Consider the following 20,750-nt stretch of genomic DNA (forward strand, 5'->3'; position numbering starts at 1 on the left):
AAAGCCTCCTAGGACTACATGGTGCATCCATCCTCTATGAAAAGGCAAGAGGAAATATGCTTTTAAAGTGAGAGAGCCACAACCCGTTTACAGTACTTGTCACTCGTACGTGAAGCCCATATAAACAAAAGTTTGGGCTGTCACATGCTATAGGCAAGGTGCTGCATCTTCTACTACAACAAAAAAAACATTTGATTAAAATTGCATGACAAGAGCCTGAGGTAAAAAAAGAAAAGCAAGTGTAACAATCACCACTTTCAAGTCTACAGCATACTGTAGGTCTCCGGAGGACCATCACCGCTTGGGAACACAGTTTCTTCCCAACTCAGATTAAAATAAAATGTGTTTTTAGTAGTATCAGGTATAGTAAGTGAGATTATTTGATATCTGCTATAAGTCAATTGGCCTTTTCTCAAAACCTTGGTGTATCCATCTGCTGCCTCGTGGCCGGGTTTCAGATGCACCCAAAGGAGCAAAAAATTAATTAACAGTGATTAGTGACGGTCCAGTGGAGATGTGGGGGGAGATGAAGAGATTCTATACCTCTTGTTTGGAGCCCGGGTCCACAGGTCTCCTGTGCACCGGGACGCTCCTGTCTGAGAAACCATGGGACCAGCTGGCACTTCCTCCATTTATGGGTTTTCCACCTGGAATAAATCAGGATGGAATAGCTAAATCAACACGACCATGGGATTCACCGTAACACCAACAGTGCACCATGTAAGACTGTAATATGTGAAAAAGATTGGGGAATAGTGCCAAACTATTTGAGGGAAATAAACTATAGTCCTGTGTTTATAGTATGCATAGTATTAACCATATTGAAACTACCAAACATTTTTACAAAAATATCTTTTTACTTCATTAACAGATATAGTTAATGAGGATCCTGCTTTCTGACCAGTCAGCCAAACATTTTTTTTGACTTTCATAGGTTTATGACTTGAGTCACCGTTTTTACCATCTACAGACATTGAATATGTGTGAAAACCTGTTTTATATACAGTAAATGTGTGATATAAAGTGAATAAACTGGGACACATGTAGAGTGCTTAAGATCATAAATGAAATGTCCTACAGTGCCTATATGGCTTTTTATTTTTCAATACAGGAATTGCAGCTATGCTACAATGTCATTTAAATCGATCTGTCCAACTGATAGCTGTTGATTAAAGTAAGAAAACAGGAAATCTGAAATCTGCATTTTTGTATTGTTGTTGTGTGTTTTTACCTGAATCCTGGACAGATTTTGGGGACCTCACAGTCCTTCTCCTCCTCCAGCACCTCGGGACAGTCCTGTCCTCCGTTGGATGGCTGCTGGATGATAAGACGTTTCCTTGTTTGCTTTGTCTTCACAGCGTTACCATCTGAACGGACACACACACAATCATTAATTCAAACAATAATTTTGGTGAGGGGAATGTGATGAGAAACATGTCAAAATGATAAGCTAGGCTGCTCTGTTAATAGTTCTTGAAGAATATACATGGAGAGTGCTTTTGCCATATCTAAATGGATAGCTAATGCAGACAACACGCACGTCTGATTACTTTGGATTTCAAGCCAACAACAATGCTGTGAAAAAAATCCCATTAGACCTTGGAGTTGACTCAAATTAAATTGATGTTGTTTACATGTGTGTAGATGACCTCAAGAAGTTAATTAAGATGCAACGAGCCCCTGGATATTCCTGAACCTTGCTTTAAACGATCGTACTGTATGGGGGTGATGTGAAATTCCCTGCACAAGGTGAAGATATCCACAGCATCAAATTCAAATGCACTGCCATCGGTGCAGCATGCTCAGAGCGAAAGAGATTTATGCCACAGTGTCACACGAAGAGGTCATCAAAATATGGACGGTAATGATTTTCAGATGTAAATCAATGTAATGAAGTTGCCTCTGCTCAACAGATCGGGCCAGTGGCTGTCGAGCAAAGGTGACCCCAACTGAACAATATATATATATATTTTTTTTTACAGCATAAAAACAACAACAACTGGTGCTGACACTTTTAGCCCTGGCTGAGTCGGCTTGCCAGTCGCACTAAAAGAGGTCGGCCCAAAGGTTGTCTTACATGCCAATCTGTCAAATGAATGACGTGTAAAGAGATCTGAATGCAAGATGTTTATGTGGTAGTTAATCTGATTGGCTCTAGGAAAAGGCTCCACTGTAGCCTCAATCGTTTTTTCACACAATCACTTTTAGTTCTTCTGGGCTGCGACAAAGTCATATAAATAAATGTGCATGCTATAATGAAGCTGTGTTCTGGCATATGCAGTACCTGGTATGCAAATGTATGTACCTTTCCAATGAAAATGATTTTGTAAATAATGAATGACTGATATGTGACTCACGAGTGAATCATCTAGTGTAAAACAATTGTTAAAAATCGTTATAAATGTATATTATGGAAATAAATACCTTTCAGCTCAGGGTGAGAGAAGATGATTTTGTTAATAAATGAAGAAATGGACAGTTTATGACAAAGTGTAAAACATTTTAAGACACACTGCTACATTTCAAGATACCGGATTTGTGTACACCTTTCTTTGATAATCGATTCTTTCCCTGATTCCCATTTAATTATCTGAAAAAAACAGTATCTTTTTACATCAGACAGGTATTCTCTCCATGCATGAGGAGAAAGATGTCATAGTACCTGCATCACAAGTGAAAGGACACAGTGTCCAGTCGCTGAAAGGGGTCATGATGCAGTCTTTCTTGCAGGGCAGCTGACACGGTCGCACGGTGGTGGGGCGGGGGCTGTCTGGACACCTAGACAACAAAAACACACACAGTGGGGCTGTAAAACCCGTTTATGACATATATCAGGCGAGAGGCCTTTTCTAAATCTCAGGGTGCCGAAAAAAAAGAAAAACATTGATTACTGTAAATCTCCCAGACGCTTTGGCTTCAAAATTGTCCATAGAGTACTGTACATGGATTGGATTTCTGGTCATTTCAGAACATCTCGTAGTATTTATTTTTCTGGTTTCACCATACAAAATCACAACCTATTGTAGCAAGGAGATGATGTAATGTTGCTGTGTACGCCCGCATAAATGATAGTGTTGGTTATAGGAAACTGACCACAAGAAGAAACATGTCAACCCAGATTACTGTACAGCAAGCTGAGCATGAAGTGAGAGAGAATAGACACAAATGTTTATGTAGGCAACAACACACTGAGTCCATAACAATGTGTGATCAAGGTTCTTTTATTATTGTAATTTAATCATGTTAGTCTGTTCTGAAACACAACTTCTGCTGCATATCTGTCTGTCGTGGGAGAGCGCTTCCTCCTCTGTTGCTCTTACTGACATTTTTTCCTCGCTATAAAAGGGTTTGTTTGGAAGTGTATTTTCTTATTTGAATACAGAATCAAAGAGAAAAGGATTTGTATGCTAAACAGATTGTAAAGATTATTAAGGCAAATGTGTGCTTTGTGATATTGGGCAATGTAAATAGAACAGACATGATTTGACTATTAACACAGATGAATGCAAAGTCGGCACTCATTAATACTAATTATACTGCTTTATTAACAAGCATTGATCCAATATTGTTATGGGCTTAGTGTGTGGACACTACTGATAAAACAATGTCAATTTCACAATCCAAACATTAAGCGAACATGTTGATATGTCCAGAAAGTGAGTTAGCATTTTGCTCAGACAAAGTCCTATTAAGTTACTTGCTTTCATCATCTTACGGTTATTATAGCATTACATTGCAACTTTTGCAACTAACTGTAAAACATCAGACAGGCCCAAATGACTTTCATATACGTACCGACAGTCTGGATTCAACTGACATGTAATACATACAATATATATACAGAGATATAAACCATGTTTAAAGCTTTAATAAATATCACTGTGGAGGTTCGGCACACCAGCCATCTGGGTATTGCTTGAATACAGAATGTAATTATTCTAGGGACAATCTAGGGCAATAAAAACTGATGAAAACCTTCATTATCACATGCAGTTTACGACTGATGTTCGCCATCTGGCTCACAGTGTTATAGATATGGAGAAGAGTCGGTCATACTCCCCCCACAGAAGAACGTAAACGGCACAGGAATTGTTGACTCCATGAGGATGTATTACATGTATTTCTCTCTAGGGGGGAAAGTGCTACACACAGAGCTCCTTCAGGGTTAAGCTAAAAGCTAGCAGGCGGGCCTCAAGACAGAAACTCCTTTGTTTTAACTGGAACCTGCTATCAGCGAGTGATAATCCCTTTTTGTTTGCACAGAACAGAGGGTCAAGCTGAGGTTTCTCGTGGTTGTGGTTCATCTTCAGTCATTTAAGCACCTAGGGTCCCCTGTGCATACCGCCGGGTAGAGATAAATAGGTCGAGATAGACCTGCTGGAAGACATCTTGTAATCTGAGCTCTGAAACACTGCGTTGCCGTGGCGCAGCAGGGACGTTTCCTGCCTGTTTCCTCATCCTATTGCTGACACACAGGTCAGGTTTAATGTTGCTGAGAATGAGCGCTCTCCTCTGGGCGTTCCATACTCGTTAGCATGGTGTTATCAGGGAAGCGATAGGGAGCCTCATAGGGAAAATGCAATAATGGAACAGCTACAAAAGGAGAGCTAAATCCCTCTCGAGCGGAACAAATCCTCTGGTGTCTTCATACAAGTGAATGGTCCCTCACAAGGATAAAGAAAATACAGCTGCCGAATGCTACATTTACATTTTTAGCCTTCAGCTCTCACGTCCATAAAAAAGGTGAATGAACAGGTGACTAGCTTGAGGACACTTCAACATAACACAAGGCTGCTCTGATCCAACTCATGAACCTGAGAGTGCAGAACAATCGCTACGCCAGGGCTAAACAGCATTTTAACAACGTGTAAACCTATAATTCTGCACGGTCTGCAGACTGTACAGATCACAAGGCTCTTTATGAAGTCAAACCTGGCAGAGAAGCAGCGACAAAAATAAACCGTGCACAACAATCTGGAAGAACTAAATACAATCAAGTCGTACATAGAGCAATGCATTATATAATCAATCCAATAAGCAGGAGGCTGATATCAAACAGGCGCATGAACAACATTGTTAAAGTCTCAGAGAAACAAAAGAAACATAACTTTTCATTTTGGTTTGTTTCAAGTTCATTACATTTATATTTATCGAACTCAATCCATTTTGCTTTGAGCTACACAACAGAAGGCACAGTGCAGTAAATCTCTAAACCATGTTGATCAATTCAAAGTTGTATCAGTTAATAAAGGATCAAATCTATCTCAAATGAGATGCTAATAGGATACTGTATGCAACTATCGCAACAATACTGCAGCTGTAGGTTTCAAATCAATGTAGTGTATACATTATTTTGTTTGTTATCCATGCAAGTTTTTCGTTCTTTCTTTTGTATGTTTATAAATGCAGCATGGCTTATATACGTTTGTACAAGGACTTCAGATGATGTATCTCTTATGCTTATTGATTTCTTGAAAATGTGCCTGAGGCAGAGAAACATTTCTCCACATCACGAGGGATCAGAGCTCTGAGGCTGTGCTATTAGATAATGTGGCTCTAAGAGCTCTCTGACAAAGAGGGGATTACACTTTTGACCTGGTTATACTCACTCTGCCACTCAAAAATGCTAAATGTCTGGGGATGAGCTACAATTTACCACTTGTGTAGGATCTTAGAAGAACTCAGGCAATAAAACAATGTTCCTATTTGAATAATAGACAGAAGTTTAAAAAATACTGTTTGACTTTTGCCTTTAATCTAGACAGAAAGCCCTATGAATACCAAACGAAACCCCAGAGAAATACAAGTCTCACTGCTAGAGTGCAAACTGCCTGCCTTTTAGGTTTCACCTTTACAATGTCCCCTGAAAATACATAAACAACAAGCAAATGTTTTAGCTGATTTGTCCTTAGTAGAAAAACAACATAATTGAATGTTGGTTTGTAACCCTTAAACAACCTTTGTCTGCTAAGAAGTGACGTCTTGTGGTTAACTGATCTATGAGTCATGAGAAAATGCTAGCAATAAATGCACATCAAGATAAATGTGTTTCTTATGTCCCAGGCTTCCAAATCAAAGTTGGGTTTCTGAAACATAGGGGTCAGTTCTTATTCCAAGTTAAATAAATACCCTGAGTCAGTTTTCAAGTCATGTTATTATCAATAAGAAACATTGCAAACTATGATCCTTGCTATCTTTTAAAGTTCTCAAATACAATTTAACTGTAAGTGGTGTCAATAAAACTAAACACAACATGTATATTTCTGCTTGTTACTGAAGTTTTGTGATCATTTCACACTAAAGTAATAATTTTGTTCACTGGGATCTGTTAAGTTATGAATATAATGATGATGTCCCTCTCCATCTTTGTCAGTTTCCTTTAAACTGTAAACTCTAAATCAACCATCAGTGTGAATGGGAAGAGTGTCTGTTGTCAATGTGAGTATGTTGCATACTAGTGAGCTGCATGCTGGGATTGGCTAAAGGCCCAGGAGAACCTAAAAAGATAATTTGGTGCAAAAACTGATGGTAGTTTCCTGTGGGAAGTTTATTTAAAAACATTGTTTAATGCAGCTATCATTTTGATTGTGTTTCTTATAATCCCCTTGTATCCAATCTGTGTGTTTTGAGTGCTTTACATATAGGGCAATGAGTTGACTCATAGCAGGTTTGCCTCTACCAAGAGAACCCCCTTTGATTCCCTTATAGTGTAATTAGATTGTTGCCACACTAATTGTAGGTATTATCCAAATTTAGATCATTAAAGTTCAATTACATTCCAGTTTTCATTAAGAAAACAGACCACGTTTGTTGGCAGAACACAATACCAGCCAGAATAGGAACAACACAATGTTTGGCTGGGAGACTCTGTGTGTGGGGGTGTGAAAGACAGTTGTACTATTGTCTTGTATGCATTTTTTCACGTATACATTGTGGTACTTCACTGTTTTCCTCCAGTTTTTGTTCATTTTGCCTGTCATAATGTATTTGCTTGTCAGATGTTCTTGTTTTCTAGGAGACAATGTTTGTATTTAGTATTTTATCCTCACTGAACAATTTTCTAATTGTTGCTTTTTCAACAGTTCACTATGGAAATGCCTGCACCACACTGAAACGAATGAAACCATCCAGTAATGGCATCTGCTTTGTAACTGACTTCCTGGTTCTAGTCACAATCCCATAATGATCTTTAAATGTCGTGGTTTGTAGCGAGGCCAGGGCATACACAACATGGCCCCCGGAGCTGGTCCCAAAGCGCGACATTAAGACGAGCAGCCAGGCTAATGCTCGTGTTGCGCTGCTATTAGCGCATTGAGTAATCTGTTCAGTGAGAGGCTGTGTTCAACACATGAGCAGATGGTTGAGCAGGATGAAGTGAGGAGATTCAAAGAAAATAACCGTCAGTAGTTTTAAGAGAGAATACACACGCAAAAACAAGGTCTGCTGGGAAGAGATAAGGCCTAATTAATTTCATTATCAAAATTACAGACTACAAAAAAAGAATATCATTTTTTAATTTAGCATAAAACAGTTGCAGTTCTTCAAGGACCCTTTCAGTTGTGTCTAACCCTTCTTGAGGCCTTTAAACGATATATCAGAGTGAAAAGCCGAGAGTAAACACAGCCTCCATTAGACAACACGGGAGCAAGATGATTGACTGGCATTAATACAGCTACTGTCGAACATCATAACCATGAATCATTCGGTCTCCACAGCATCAATGTGATTATACAAAGACACATTTGATAGCATGCAGCACACAGACTGTCAGAATCAATAAGCAGACGTTGTTGTTCTTTTTCCTCACACCAAAACAGCTTTTCTCGATATGAAGATAGCAGCCCAAGCCTGAGGCACTGACATATTTATCTCTGTTGTGGCTCCCGATTTTTATTGGGCTGTGACAGTTAGTGTTCGTGTGAGTGTGTGTGTGTGTTGTGTGTGTGTGTCTGGGTGTGTTTGTGTTTGTGACATGCACTCAGGTTCACTGCCTAGGGCTGCGGGAGGAAGACAGCTCAGATCCATTGGTGAATAAGACAGGACACATCTGCATAAGCAGGGTGCAGGTGGCCATGTTTGTTTGTTCTGCTGGGATCCCATGGGTGCACTGATCAGAAATACCTGACAGTTGGATTTTGCGAGATGAAGACATGTAGCAAAGAAAAGAAAAGGAAAAAGGAAATAACAATATCAAGCCGCTTCTGAGTGTAGGCTTGAAAACACCGCCTCTCTGAGCAACAGATGGCCGGGGACACAGAGCTGTTCAAATGTATGCTTTTTCTTTGGTCAAGAAAGGTACAAATTAAGGGTTTCAAACAAAACAAGTGCCAGTTGGTGTGCCTTATCCATTTGGGAAATAAAAAGCAACCAAAGCTTGGATAAAAGATGGACCACAACGTTTACTCAACTACAGATAAAGTGAAAGTAAATATCTGAATGAGCAGAGAAACATAATGTCTTCAATCCATACAATGCATTAGGGATCACTGAATGGTTTGATCTCTATTATAAAATATATATATAAATAATATATCATACTGTTTGTCTTCACATTATCTAGCTTTCACGCCACTTGAACAGCTATTGGAATCATTGGAGTGAACTGTTTCAAGAAGGTGTATTTATGATCTATTCATGGGTCATAACTAATGCTGTTACTCTGTGCTCTGTACACACCATCTTTACATGTCTATGTTGGTTGAAAATAGTTAACTTGTTCTAGTCTGACGCTTTGTTGAACCATTTGAGCACCCCTTTCCTTCCTGCAATTGTGTAAATGTCAATCATTGTGGACTTATGTTTTATTTCAATCACTGCAGTTTGAGTTTGTTGCATATTTTTCAATCCGTTCCTCTCCATTTTTAGACCAATGCTCCTGCATGTTAAGTAGGGATGATTTGGCCTCTTCCAGCTCTGCTAATTGACTCATGCTGATTTGAAAACTTGTTGATTGGCATACCCCTCTTTAAGCTAACAAATGTGGCTAATTGGCAATCACTCTAATAGGACACATCTTGGTGGCAATGTTTGTCATTGTGAGTTGAAGAGTCAAAGTTAATTTCCCATGAGGCGTTGAAATTATTTGATGTCCTCTGTGTGTTAGTGTGTATGTATAACAGTTCTTGGCATTAACTTTAACTTTCGTGAAGTCAACATGCCGGCTTAAAGCCTGTTACTGGACCCCTGCCAGTGACAGTGGCTGAGGAAAATTCTCCTAAAGATTTGAATCAACACCTTTGAAGGTTACAGCAGTAAGATTACAAAAGGACGTCATGGGCATAGTGAGGGTTATAAACCGGCAGGGTCAGTGTAATGGAAGCTTCTTCAGCACCAAGGACAGCACCACCGGTCTATGAAGGCAGGTGCAGAGAAGCCTCACTTTGTGCAGAGAGACCCGGTTTCATAGCATTTACAGTGCTTCTTTCAAGCAGTCAAGACTGAGACAAAAAAAGTCTCAATATGATCTGGTCATTAAGAGAACCCAGGTGTAATCGTGTAGCTTAGAACGTGAATTGGTAGTTCATTGCTACATATACTGGGCATTTAGATCCACCTATTTATGGTAAATGTTCTCCCAAATATAATTTATTTTCATGAGAAAAGAACTGTGGGACCTTGGGTATTAAGCTTGGATATGACTATCGTTGACGTTCAAACAAAGACTGCTTCTGCAAACCTTAGGCTAATGCTAAAGGCCACTGTTGTTGCTGCACTACAGCATTAAAACGGCATTGTTTAATGAAACTGCAAGATTCTTTAAAAGTATTCTTCATGCTAAAATTACATCTAACAGTTTTAGGTGTTAACTGTGTTCAAATCTGTAAATACAAACTATGCAGGAAGTCTCTAAATGGAAGATGGAAGCTCAATCCCCAAATGAGAGTATAGAGTAACATTAAAGTGGACAATGAGAGCTTGAGATGGTTGTATATTAACTCTGAAAGTCAGAGAGCAGTCCTCCAATTCCCCACATTACTGAAACAAAAACACCAGAATAGCCACACTTAACGTAAAAGCCCATATCAGGTCTAACATTTCCCTATATCCTCTCACATAAAGCGGACCCTTAGGTCTCTAATCCACCAGTTATGTTGAGAGAGGATGATGAACAGAAAAGATCAATAACCCCCTCGATGAATGTACATACGGGCATTTAGGTATTGAATGATGAACCTATCCTTTAATGCTGCAGTTTTCAAGTGGGTATTTGTTTACAACCTGTCGGATAGCCTGTAGCACATTGATCTCTGCACATCTTAATTGATTTATCCATTACAGCAAATAATGAAAGAATAACAACAACAGCCTCACAAGATATTAAAGCCATCCTGTGGTATTTGCACGTCAGATAAGTCAACAATAAAGGTACACAGGTTGGAAATGTCAAACACCTTCAGGCATATGTTAAGAAAAGTGTGTGACCTTCATTACCCAACACCTCAAACCCACTCAACTGAGGTCAACAACAATAACGCCATGCTGAGAGGGTGAGTAGGTGCTTGATAGGAGTCCACTTAGTCAAATAGCTTGTGTTTACTAGTTCTAAGGGATGCTAATGTTTTTGTTATTCGTTTTTTTTAATACAAATTGATCGACTACAGATAATGGAGGCAAATCGACTAAAAGCTTTTCTGTCAGTAACTCAATGCCATTACCCTTGACACGTCGAGCCCTGCTACCCTCCCACCCGCTGGGCCGGTGTTTTTCTGTTTCTCCAGCTTTGCCGGTGTGGATTTAAAAATAAAAGGAATAAAAGGCATCCTGGTCTTGGAGCTCTGTTCTGCAGCCCGTTAAGTGCAGCTGCTGCCGTGTCAGGGTCAGATGCTCACACAGCCGCCGCTGAAATGGGCATTAATCTTCATTTTATCATGTGGTGCTCTCTGCGAATCACATTTGCCTTTGTACTCGTACCTACACAACACACTCGGACTCCTGAAATCATTGATGTTCCTATCCCCTGTTTGCTGATAACCACGCTTTGGAGGTGTCAGACAAGAGGAGGAGGAATCTGTTTGAATTAGAGAGACACTAAATATATATTAGAGGATGCTTTGAGGACTTTCCACAATCAATCTTCATTGGGTTTTTTTTTAAACACATGTAGACACTCGCAGTCCACTCCTTTATCTTTTGTTGTCCAGTGAATCAGTCAAACATTCAGCATCACACTAAAGCTGATCTTTCTGGCTGACTTTAACTCGACAGCATATTTTGAATCCGCCTCATGCGGTGAAGGCTTCAGAGCTAACCACAAACATCTTGTCTCTCATCTGCCTCATGATTAAATTGCCTTAAAGTATCAATCCCATTTAATTACTGTTATTATCATCAATGAGAAATTGCCAGCGCCCAAAACGGCAGGGTTAATTAGGCTTTCAGGGACGCAGAGATTATTTATTTGGTCTCCTGCAAAGGGAAGATATCAATTGGGTGTTAACTTTGCAAAGAGTCTGCTCTGCTTACTTAATCAAGCTCTGTCAGAGTCTCCTTGGTTTTTGTTATTTCTGACTCTCTAGCCCCCCCGCTGTCACTTCCTTTCCCAACACGTCTGCTCCTCTCATCTGCCTCTCACCTCCTGACTCTTCTTTTCTTTATTTTTCTTCTGTTCAATGTCAATTACAAATATAGTATCTTTACAATGGTCTAGCACTGATGTGCTTTCAAATCAACAAACACAATGACTTGATCTCTTCACCAACAGATGATAAAGGGTTACTGTTAGACCTCATAATGTAGGCTAGTGTTTTTAAATATGTGCTTTAGGAACAATTATTACTCTCGTTTGTGTATTAATCTAGCAACAGTCCATACAAAAATCATGAGACCACGGAGCTCTCCCTGTTCTCGATCCTCAGAACGGCAGCTCTAGGTTAAACTGATTTGATTTAGATAAAGGTTCCCAAATCAGTCAAATCAGCTGTTGGAGAGATGTCTTTGAAATGAAAGCGTGCCTACCCTTGGATCCTGAAGGCACATGATTGTGAAGCACATCAGGCCAGTGGATATTAGTTCTGAGGAGTGAGCAATTTCATTCCAACACAACTCTCCAAGACCTTATTTCACAGCTATAAACGCCTACAAACCAGCGAAGCAAGAAATGACCATTAAGTCTAAATAAGACTGCTGCAGCAGTGTGTCATTGGAAAAACACGACCAGACACCGCTGGTAAATAAATCCAACAAACACGTGTTCCCAAGGAGCTGAAAAAGAAGAAAAAGAGCTTACTTCTTGGGAGGCACCTGTCCAACGTTGACCCGGACGCAGATGACCTTACGAGTCTGCATCCCCGTGGAGCAGGGACCACCACCACCGCTGGCTCGGACTGCCGTGGAGGTGTTTAGGGTTGAAGCGGAGGGGTCTTCGGTACAAGGACCCCAAGGACCCGTCTGCCAGTGGTAAACCGTACAGGCGTGTTCGTTACAGTTCCGAACCTCCTGAAGAGAACTGCTGTTCGGGCATGCGCCTCCACCTGAGAAATACAAAAACACACTCCAGATGAAAAATGTACTTGGTCAAATTACTAAATTGCCTTTTTGCCTCTCCTTGCAGTGGATGACCGATATACTGAGAAGGGGGAGATATACGGGACAGCATGTGGAAAAGGGGCGCAGGTCGTATTCAACATAGCCTCCCACTTATTAATGAGCTACCTGAGCACAATCATTTTGATTAGTATAGAAATATTCATCACAATTATTTAGTGGTTTTGATGACCCAATATTTTCAATGTCACTTTATATTCAAAGAAAGTGAGCAATGCTCTCACTTTCTTCTTGTGCTACATTCCTTCTGATAAGGGTCCTTGTTGTGCACAATCCCATCTATTGTTAGTCCCATTCCCTCTTCATCTGGCTGTCTCCCTCTCATTTCTCTTTGTCAGTCAGACAGTCAGTCGGTGTGTCGATGGAGCCCTCTCAGGTTTAGAGTAACTGCCGACACTGAGGCCTTTCAGCAGAGATTGAGAGGCATTGAAGGATTTTGAATCCTCAACACCTGTATTTCGCTGTTGGAGTTGACAGAGAGCAAGCTCCATAATGAGTGGCGGTGCACACACAGTCGGGTCTGAATCACAGACTGCCAACTCAGATACATCTCAACTTTTAGTTACCAAGCATGACTACCGATCTGCTGACAACAGAGCTGACTAACAATGTCCCAACACTAGCACGATGAGCATTAGCTGCTGCTGAACAATGACCTAGAAAATCTGCATGTTGGACAATGGGGAAAATGTGAAGCCGCTTACAGAAACACAAACCAGAAACAAAACAAAGAAAGCCAGCAATGATTCGTGTTTGCAGGATAAATTACAGTTTGCTGGCTCATTCACAAAGAGCTGCAGCAATTTTCACTGAGCAAGCATCTTGAATTTCATTCAACTAAATTAGTAAGAGGCACTTGCGCTTCATAAAGTCCAATAATAATCACTGTGAATAAAGTGTAAGCAGTTATGCTAAAGAGGTCATTAATTAGGCGCATTGCTGTATTAATTAGCACATGTCAAGATATTGGTGGTTGCTCATTAACGTGAACCCTGTATGTAAAAGCTTTGAGTAGTTCCTGTATTTTCAACTATTTTTGTTTCATTAAATATGCAACACAAGAGCTGCAAAAGCTGCTAAGGAGCTCTGAGTCTTATCAGATCATCTACTCTGCAGAGGGAACCTGTGGTGGGGAGACGTCTTTCAGGTATTGTTCTTGAGCATGTGTGAGAATATGTCTTGAGTACGTTATAAAAATGTGTGTCAGAAAACACAGCAGGATATATTTTGATATGATTCCATCAGATTTTTAAAACATACTAATGCTAATACAAGTACAGCTACTATACTTCTAGTCTAACATCAATAATTTACCAACAAGTTCTGGAAACCTGGGCACCCGTATAAGACCTTTGATAAAGACAGATATTAAATATATGAATGTGATAGGTGAGGCATGCAGTACATAAAGTAATACAACTGTAGAACAACAGAATCAAGCAAACACATCCAAACTATTTCACACATGGCCAACAAGCCCCGACTGCACTACAACGGGATGAATACAATCTAAATACATTATAAGTTACCCTCAAGCTGTTATGATAATGTTGTTTTAAAAACTCAAAACAAGAAAAAAAATGGAGGTAGACACACAGCTAGAGGTTTAAAACAGCTACAATCCTATTACAACTGTTACCCTCCATCACTGTGATCCACGCCACAACCATCGCAGTGACTGTGAGGAAAACACACACACACACACCTAGATAAGATGCAAGAAAATGTTTTGAAACATAACAAACAGAAGAAGAACAAAAAGAAGAGCAGACGCAGACAGAGATATAAACCAGAAAGAACAAGAATAAGCAGAGAAATGATCTTAGAAACTGATAAAAAAGCAAGTGTCAGACGAGGCGACAGACCAACAGAAATAATCACCAGGACAGATAAGCAGACTGTTTGAGATAAGGACAAATGCACATGCAGACAAGTGTGAAATCTAGACATTCCGTGAGTGACAGCAGAGGACGACTTGAAAGGCCATGAGGAAGTCAATATCCGGGCCTCATCTGCATACATCTCCATACTGAATGTTGCAGAACTCACCTTCCCCGGCGTTGTAGGCCAGGATGGAGCGCGTCCTCATCTGCTTCCCCTCGATGGTCTTACTGGAGCAGGTCTGAGAGCAGCTGGTCCAGGGCGTCCAATCACTGAGCACGCAGTCTCTTGAGCAAGGCACCTCACAGGCCACGGGCTCTGGAGCCGGGGAGGACGTGCAGAGCTTCCTGTCCACTTCCGCTCCTGAAGAAACAAAAGGGGGAAATAACACAGTAACTATTTTCTATTCTCTATAATGTATACTTAGAAATATATGATGTAATTAAAAGACTAGGGTACTAATCTAATTGTAGTGAAGTAATAATATATTCATGTTTTATACTAATGGGTTTTGAGGAAATCAACCTCAGTAATTACCAAAAATGATGCTGGAAATGAAAGAGAAAGGCAGCCACTATTCGCAGTTATTGCACAGAAACTCCCAGCTGTGTTTTTATGTAATAATGTTTTCCGGGCCTAAAGTACTTTATTGAAACTCAAAACAGATGGTTTTGCATTTCAAAACTTGGTTTATTGGTTATTTATTTGAACATTTCCAGATGTGTTTTAAGGTAAATGTTGTTTCTAAGAAATGACCATCTGTGTTTCCAGGGAAAGGCTCTGGACACAAACCTTAAAGTGTTATGTTGGCTTGATAGCCTAAACAGGTGGTTTTGTTTGAGTATTTAATTCATTGTAATTACTTTCTCAAATAGGATATGTGCTTTTACATAAACATTGTTATTCTAAAAATTGACCATCTGTACTTCCAGGAATTAAATCTGAGTATGTTTTAGAATAACTTTTATGATATTACATAAACATAAATAGGGAATATTTAGCAAATAAGGGAAGATAAATTGTATTTTACTTTTAATTACTAACAATTAAAGATGGTTCTCTCAGGGAATTCCTCGAGATAGTAAATGTAATGTAGAAATAATAGTCCACTACATGAAAAACTAAACCTATATTACTCTTTATTAAAAGATAAAACCCTAATATTACCGTGATATAAGTATCACTAGAGCATGTGCTGACCTGTTTATGTTACCAAACTGCTACCATAGCAACATAAAGAGCCATCTTTTCTTAGTATTATCTTGTTTTGTTTACCTGGGATCTATCACAATTGTTTGTGTGCGATATTTCATCCTTCTTTGTACACATGTGACTGACCTATAAATCCAAACCAAACCTTGGGCAATGAATATAAACTTGAGGGCTCAAAGATTCATTGTGAGAATGAGATTATCACCCTCAGACTTCTCATCAGCACAGAGTCGGTGGCAGCAGTGTGAACAGCTGTCTGTGTGTCTTAATTGATGGCACGATGTCAAGTACACAGCCCATTCTGAATTTGAGAGACGTGCTCGTTTTCTTAAGACGCCTGTTTTCTCTAAGACAACTTGGTTAAGATATAATATAAACTGGCACAAGTATCAACTTAGCATTCTTTGATTGATTCATGTGTCTGGTTTACACAAGGAAATCTGTCGACATACTGCATAAACAAATTACAAAATGTTTCCTAGACAGCAGTAAGAGAGTATTCTGTCCAGAAAAAGAGATTTATTGAAGCAGTCGATTGACTTCCTGCTCTTTTTACACTGTTTGATAGGAAACCAGGCCAGGTTTGTAAACATCAGGATGGACTGTGGCATTTACTGACATCTCATTCAAAGATTTATAGGTAACATCAACATAACTTCATAAGTTATAAAGCCTATCAGTTATTTATTGTGTTCTGTGGGAATCTCCATGCGCTGAAGTTGCCTTGAGCAGCTTTTAATCCCACATTTTACTTTGTAAAACTGCATTTGAAAGTAATGTTTAAACACAGACTGCATCAAAGAACCTGTAACATATCTAAACCAAGCACCAACAATTGCTAATAGCATTTAAACCAGTGACATCTCTGTTACTCCTGGATTTACATAAGTGCGCTTCACCACAGAAATAATTCAAAACATTTCACTCCTGAATTCCATATTGACATGACAGTTGATTACAACCCCTTTTATGGATTATCTGTGTTTTATATATTCATAGTGATGCACTCTTGACTCCGGACAATCTCCATACTAAAGTGGCATTGAACACGGGCAGAGCAGACTCACGTGGGATTCCCACATTTGTACACTATTGTCCATGTTTTATTAATGAGCTCCTAGCATCAGCGATAAGTGGATTATATTAACCCACATATTCCTCTATGTTGCTGCATTTGCCCACCATGAACTAAGCAGAGCATATTTCCTATGTACTGTAAGCAGTGCATACACCCACACAAATATAAAGCTTTCAGTGGTTGAATTGAAATTGAATTTGAGGAGAATCACTTGAGCTTCAAACGTCAGATCGGGCCGGACTTTGCATTAAGATGTCACTTTGACAGATATGCAGTGGAGCAATCATGGGTGAACTGAGAAGGCGTGAAAATAAGAAGCGACAAGGGACTCGAGTAGCTTTCAGGCTAACACACAGAAAACATGAATGAACCTCCCACTATGAGTGGAAGACCCCCATGCTTAGAGTGCACAGGAGGAACGGCTCCCAGTCTAAGTGGACAGGCAGTCAGCATCGGGAATATCAATAGCCAGTTTCAATAACATTTGTATCGACCTTCGTCTCTTGTCTGGGGCCCGGCTGTGTGGCCTTTTCTTTTATGACCGCGACACACTTGGAGAAAAAATATACAGCTGACATTGCAGCGAGAACTCTCTGAGGCGAAAAGCAAACAGAAAATCCAAACAGAACAAATCCATTTTCATCAGATGAGGGAGTGAAGGTGGGGGGAGGATCAATCAACCGAAGTCAGGAGAGAAAGAACAGAGTCTGTGTGAGTCCTGCAGAACAGGTGCAGTAATAACCGGACCAACTTCACCAAATACCTGCACTCAAACCATAAACTGTGATTTGTGGGAGACGATAGAGGACAAATCAAGTTCTCTAGTAGAGAAAACACGAACAAAGTGACCCCACATTATCACAAACTAAGATTTACTGAGTACTTCTGGGACTTAATATGCTTTCTATAGGTGAGGTCATTTTTTAAATGCTAAGGTACTTGTACTTTACTTAAGTATTTCAATGTCATGCTTCTTTATACTACTACTTCATTAAATCTCAGAGGACATATTCTACTTCTTACTAAAGACACAATACTATATTACTAACCAGTAGTATACAAAGTGTAAATGTGTTCCCACATACAAACTACAACATACTCTTACATCTATGTACTAGTGATGCCAACATCATTACATATTATAATACACTACTGTAAAAGGAGACTGTAGTATTAGTATTTTTACATAAATAAACATATTAGTATTTCCTCCTAGATGTAATCTACGCTTTGCCAGAAGAATACAAATCAAATGTATTATTTTGTATAACATTTGCTTACAACCTGAATGCAAAAGGAAAGTCTGGAAAGCGTATCTGTACCACTGCACCTTATATATTAAATATTAAGAGTTAAAAAGCATAGCTCTAAAAATCAGGAGCAGCAAAGAGCACTAGATACTGGAAGACATGGGGCCACAGAGGATTGATTTGATTTAGCGAGAGTAAGGTTTAATTGTGCGTGCAGAGAGGAAGACTGTAATGAGACACAGCGTGAGAGGGGTGGCAATGCTGAATCAAGCAAGCATTAAAGTAGGAGAGGTTTAACAGGAGGAGAGAGAGTGGAGGAAGGAGGCCTGGAGGGAGAGGAGTCTGGAGAGAACTCTCACAGAGTTGATGAATGGGGCTGAGTCCCTGAAATCTCCTCACATACAGAGTCTACTGCCAGAGTACGAGGGTCAGTGGAGGGGTGATCTTGGAAAATACTTGATTTTGCACACAAGGTCAGACCAGGGTTGCAGTCGAATAGTCCATTTAGCTTAGGAACCTTCCTAACGGAGTGAAATGACCCGGAAGTACCTCAGTGGCAGCCATGATAAGTGCCGTTCGAAATCTCTAGATGATAGGAAAGGAGGTTTCAAACTTCCTTTAAAACCTCCTTTAGCTTAGGAACCACTGGACCTCCCTTGACGAAAGGAGAGGAGAAAATGCTGCCCCACAATGCCTTGCAGCCGCAGCATTTGCCGTCACACAACATTCGGCCGTTCACGGAAACAACCGATTATGAACGAGAAATGATATCATGAAAGTTACGGTGCTTATTAAGCTTTTTAAAACGGTAACTTGCCAAAGTGCTTTGTTTTGAACGTTCATCAGTATTATAATCAAAAAGAGAAATATGAACGTTAGTTTTTACTGAAATGATCAAATAAAGTCAACATTTCACAGTCTTTACTGAGCTGTGTGGGGTTTGTTCAACTTTTAAAAGATGTTTGAATGGTGATATACACAGTGATAGATGTTAAGGACTAACGTTTATAATAAATGCATTTGTATTGATTTTAAGATCTTTTCATACAATCATACGTATTGGGATCATTTGTATTAATGTGGACCGGAGGGAGAGGGTGACGAGCATAAGTTTCACTTTCCTTTTTTATTTCAATTCCAACTTTGGTCATGAAGAATATGTTTCTCTGTTGTCCACGTTCATAAAGCATAAAACAACAGCATCAGAGCACGGTGCAGAGTCTCTAGATGAGTTTACAGTAGTCCGTCGTTCTTATTACATCCATGTTGTAGTCCGCTGTATAGAAAACTGTAGTTTCCATAGTTTCCCCACAGCAGCAGACGCACATTTATAACGTCCGCTGGCGCATCATAAAGACGTCGGATAGTGAAAGTGCAGTCGGATTCTCTAAAGTACCGCAGTCTCTTCTCCTAAATCCTTTTGAATTCTCCTATCCACTATCCCTTAACCCCGTGACGTTTAGGGATAGACGTTAGGAGCTGATTTTTGGACTATTCGACTGCAACCCTGCACTTCTTATTGCTAATGGAGGTGGGTCAAAAAGCACTTCACACTGTAAGAGTGATGAAGAAGCAAGTAGGAATTTGATGCATGATGTCAATCAACAAGTGCTGTCTCTAGGGGAATAATATGTTGTTTTTTTACTCATTACGTTATTAAGACAATTGACCCTTCTTTACTCTTACCAAGAACATAGAACAGTCACATATTTTACCCTTCTGTTTGTCATTTACATGTATCCTCTGCTGGACTTTCAACTCTCTTCAATACACCCTTTAGTCTCAAACACAAACTCTGGAACACAAACCATTAAGTTACATCAGTAATGCTTTTTTTTTCGATAACAAATCTTTTTGAAATGTGGATAAACAAAAGTGTGTTTTGAAATGGATTAGAGATTCAAGATTTATTTTGTCCTCAATTTTGGTAGAAAAATATTTGAAAGACAATTTAATTAGATCTGCTAAACATTTAATTTGATATTTTTTTAATTTTTTTTATGAGGTTATTTGTTGGAATAATTTGTATCATCTTAATTTGTTTTGTGGCTTTGGTTACATCGGGAGTTATGCTTAACTGCACCCTTAAAATGTTAATGACAGACTTAATTGTACTGTCTGGCAATAGCACATTCAGGCCTTAAAGATCTCCTATCATGCTATTTTTAGGCATATATTATAGGTCTCAGATATATAAAAAAATTATAAAAAACATGTCTATGAAGTGTTTTGCTCAAAATACCAAACAGATCACCCATTCTAGCCATGCCTCATACCCCTCTATTTCAGCCCTGTTAGAGAAGTGCTGATTCTGGGTCCGTAGCTTTATTAAAAAAGAGGGGGGGAGCTTGTGCCTACTCAGAATTCGACGGGATACTCAGCTAAATGCTGCCGTGAAGAAACGCCATAGCATGTTCTAACCCACATCAAGGATTATTTCTGAAACAGTATTGAGCTCAAAGGCTTTCTCTCTTGCAGGTTTACCACAAGGTGAGTTCCTTTTTTTATTTCCTGCTTTTTTACACATACTCTCTCCAGTACAGGTTAGCTCTGAGTGTTAGCGATGCTTGCTAATGTAAACAAAGACCATATTACGTCCAAAACACGTTGTGCATTGTTTCTGATAGCGATGTTTCTGATAGGGCCGTGGGTGTAAAGCCAGCCCACATTTCCGATATTACGTCATATCGGCAGCAAATCTGGATCAGCTCCGTTGTACCCCCGTTTTTAGAGATTTGGGTACGGAGGAAAAGAGAGAGGGTTTTATTTTCTGACACTTTGTGAGT

General features: G+C 39.6%; 1 protein-coding gene across 1 annotated transcript in view; it reads right to left on the reverse strand.

Annotated features, from left to right (window-relative positions):
• LOC117468518 (thrombospondin type-1 domain-containing protein 7A) overlaps window positions 1-20,750 on the reverse strand; it is a 125,609-nt gene that overhangs the window by 46,077 nt on the left and 58,782 nt on the right. Inside the window, exons 8-12 of the mRNA XM_034112689.1 lie at window positions 14,593-14,787; window positions 12,227-12,470; window positions 2,663-2,778; window positions 1,232-1,367; window positions 544-647 (exon numbers count right to left, since the gene is read on the reverse strand). Coding sequence (XP_033968580.1) covers window positions 544-647; window positions 1,232-1,367; window positions 2,663-2,778; window positions 12,227-12,470; window positions 14,593-14,787 — 795 coding nt within the window. The remainder of the gene's footprint in view (window positions 1-543; window positions 648-1,231; window positions 1,368-2,662; window positions 2,779-12,226; window positions 12,471-14,592; window positions 14,788-20,750) is intronic.

The sequence above is a fragment of the Trematomus bernacchii genome, unplaced genomic scaffold (assembly GCF_902827165.1).
Source record: "Trematomus bernacchii unplaced genomic scaffold, fTreBer1.1, whole genome shotgun sequence".
Taxonomy (NCBI): Eukaryota; Metazoa; Chordata; class Actinopteri; order Perciformes; family Nototheniidae; genus Trematomus; species Trematomus bernacchii.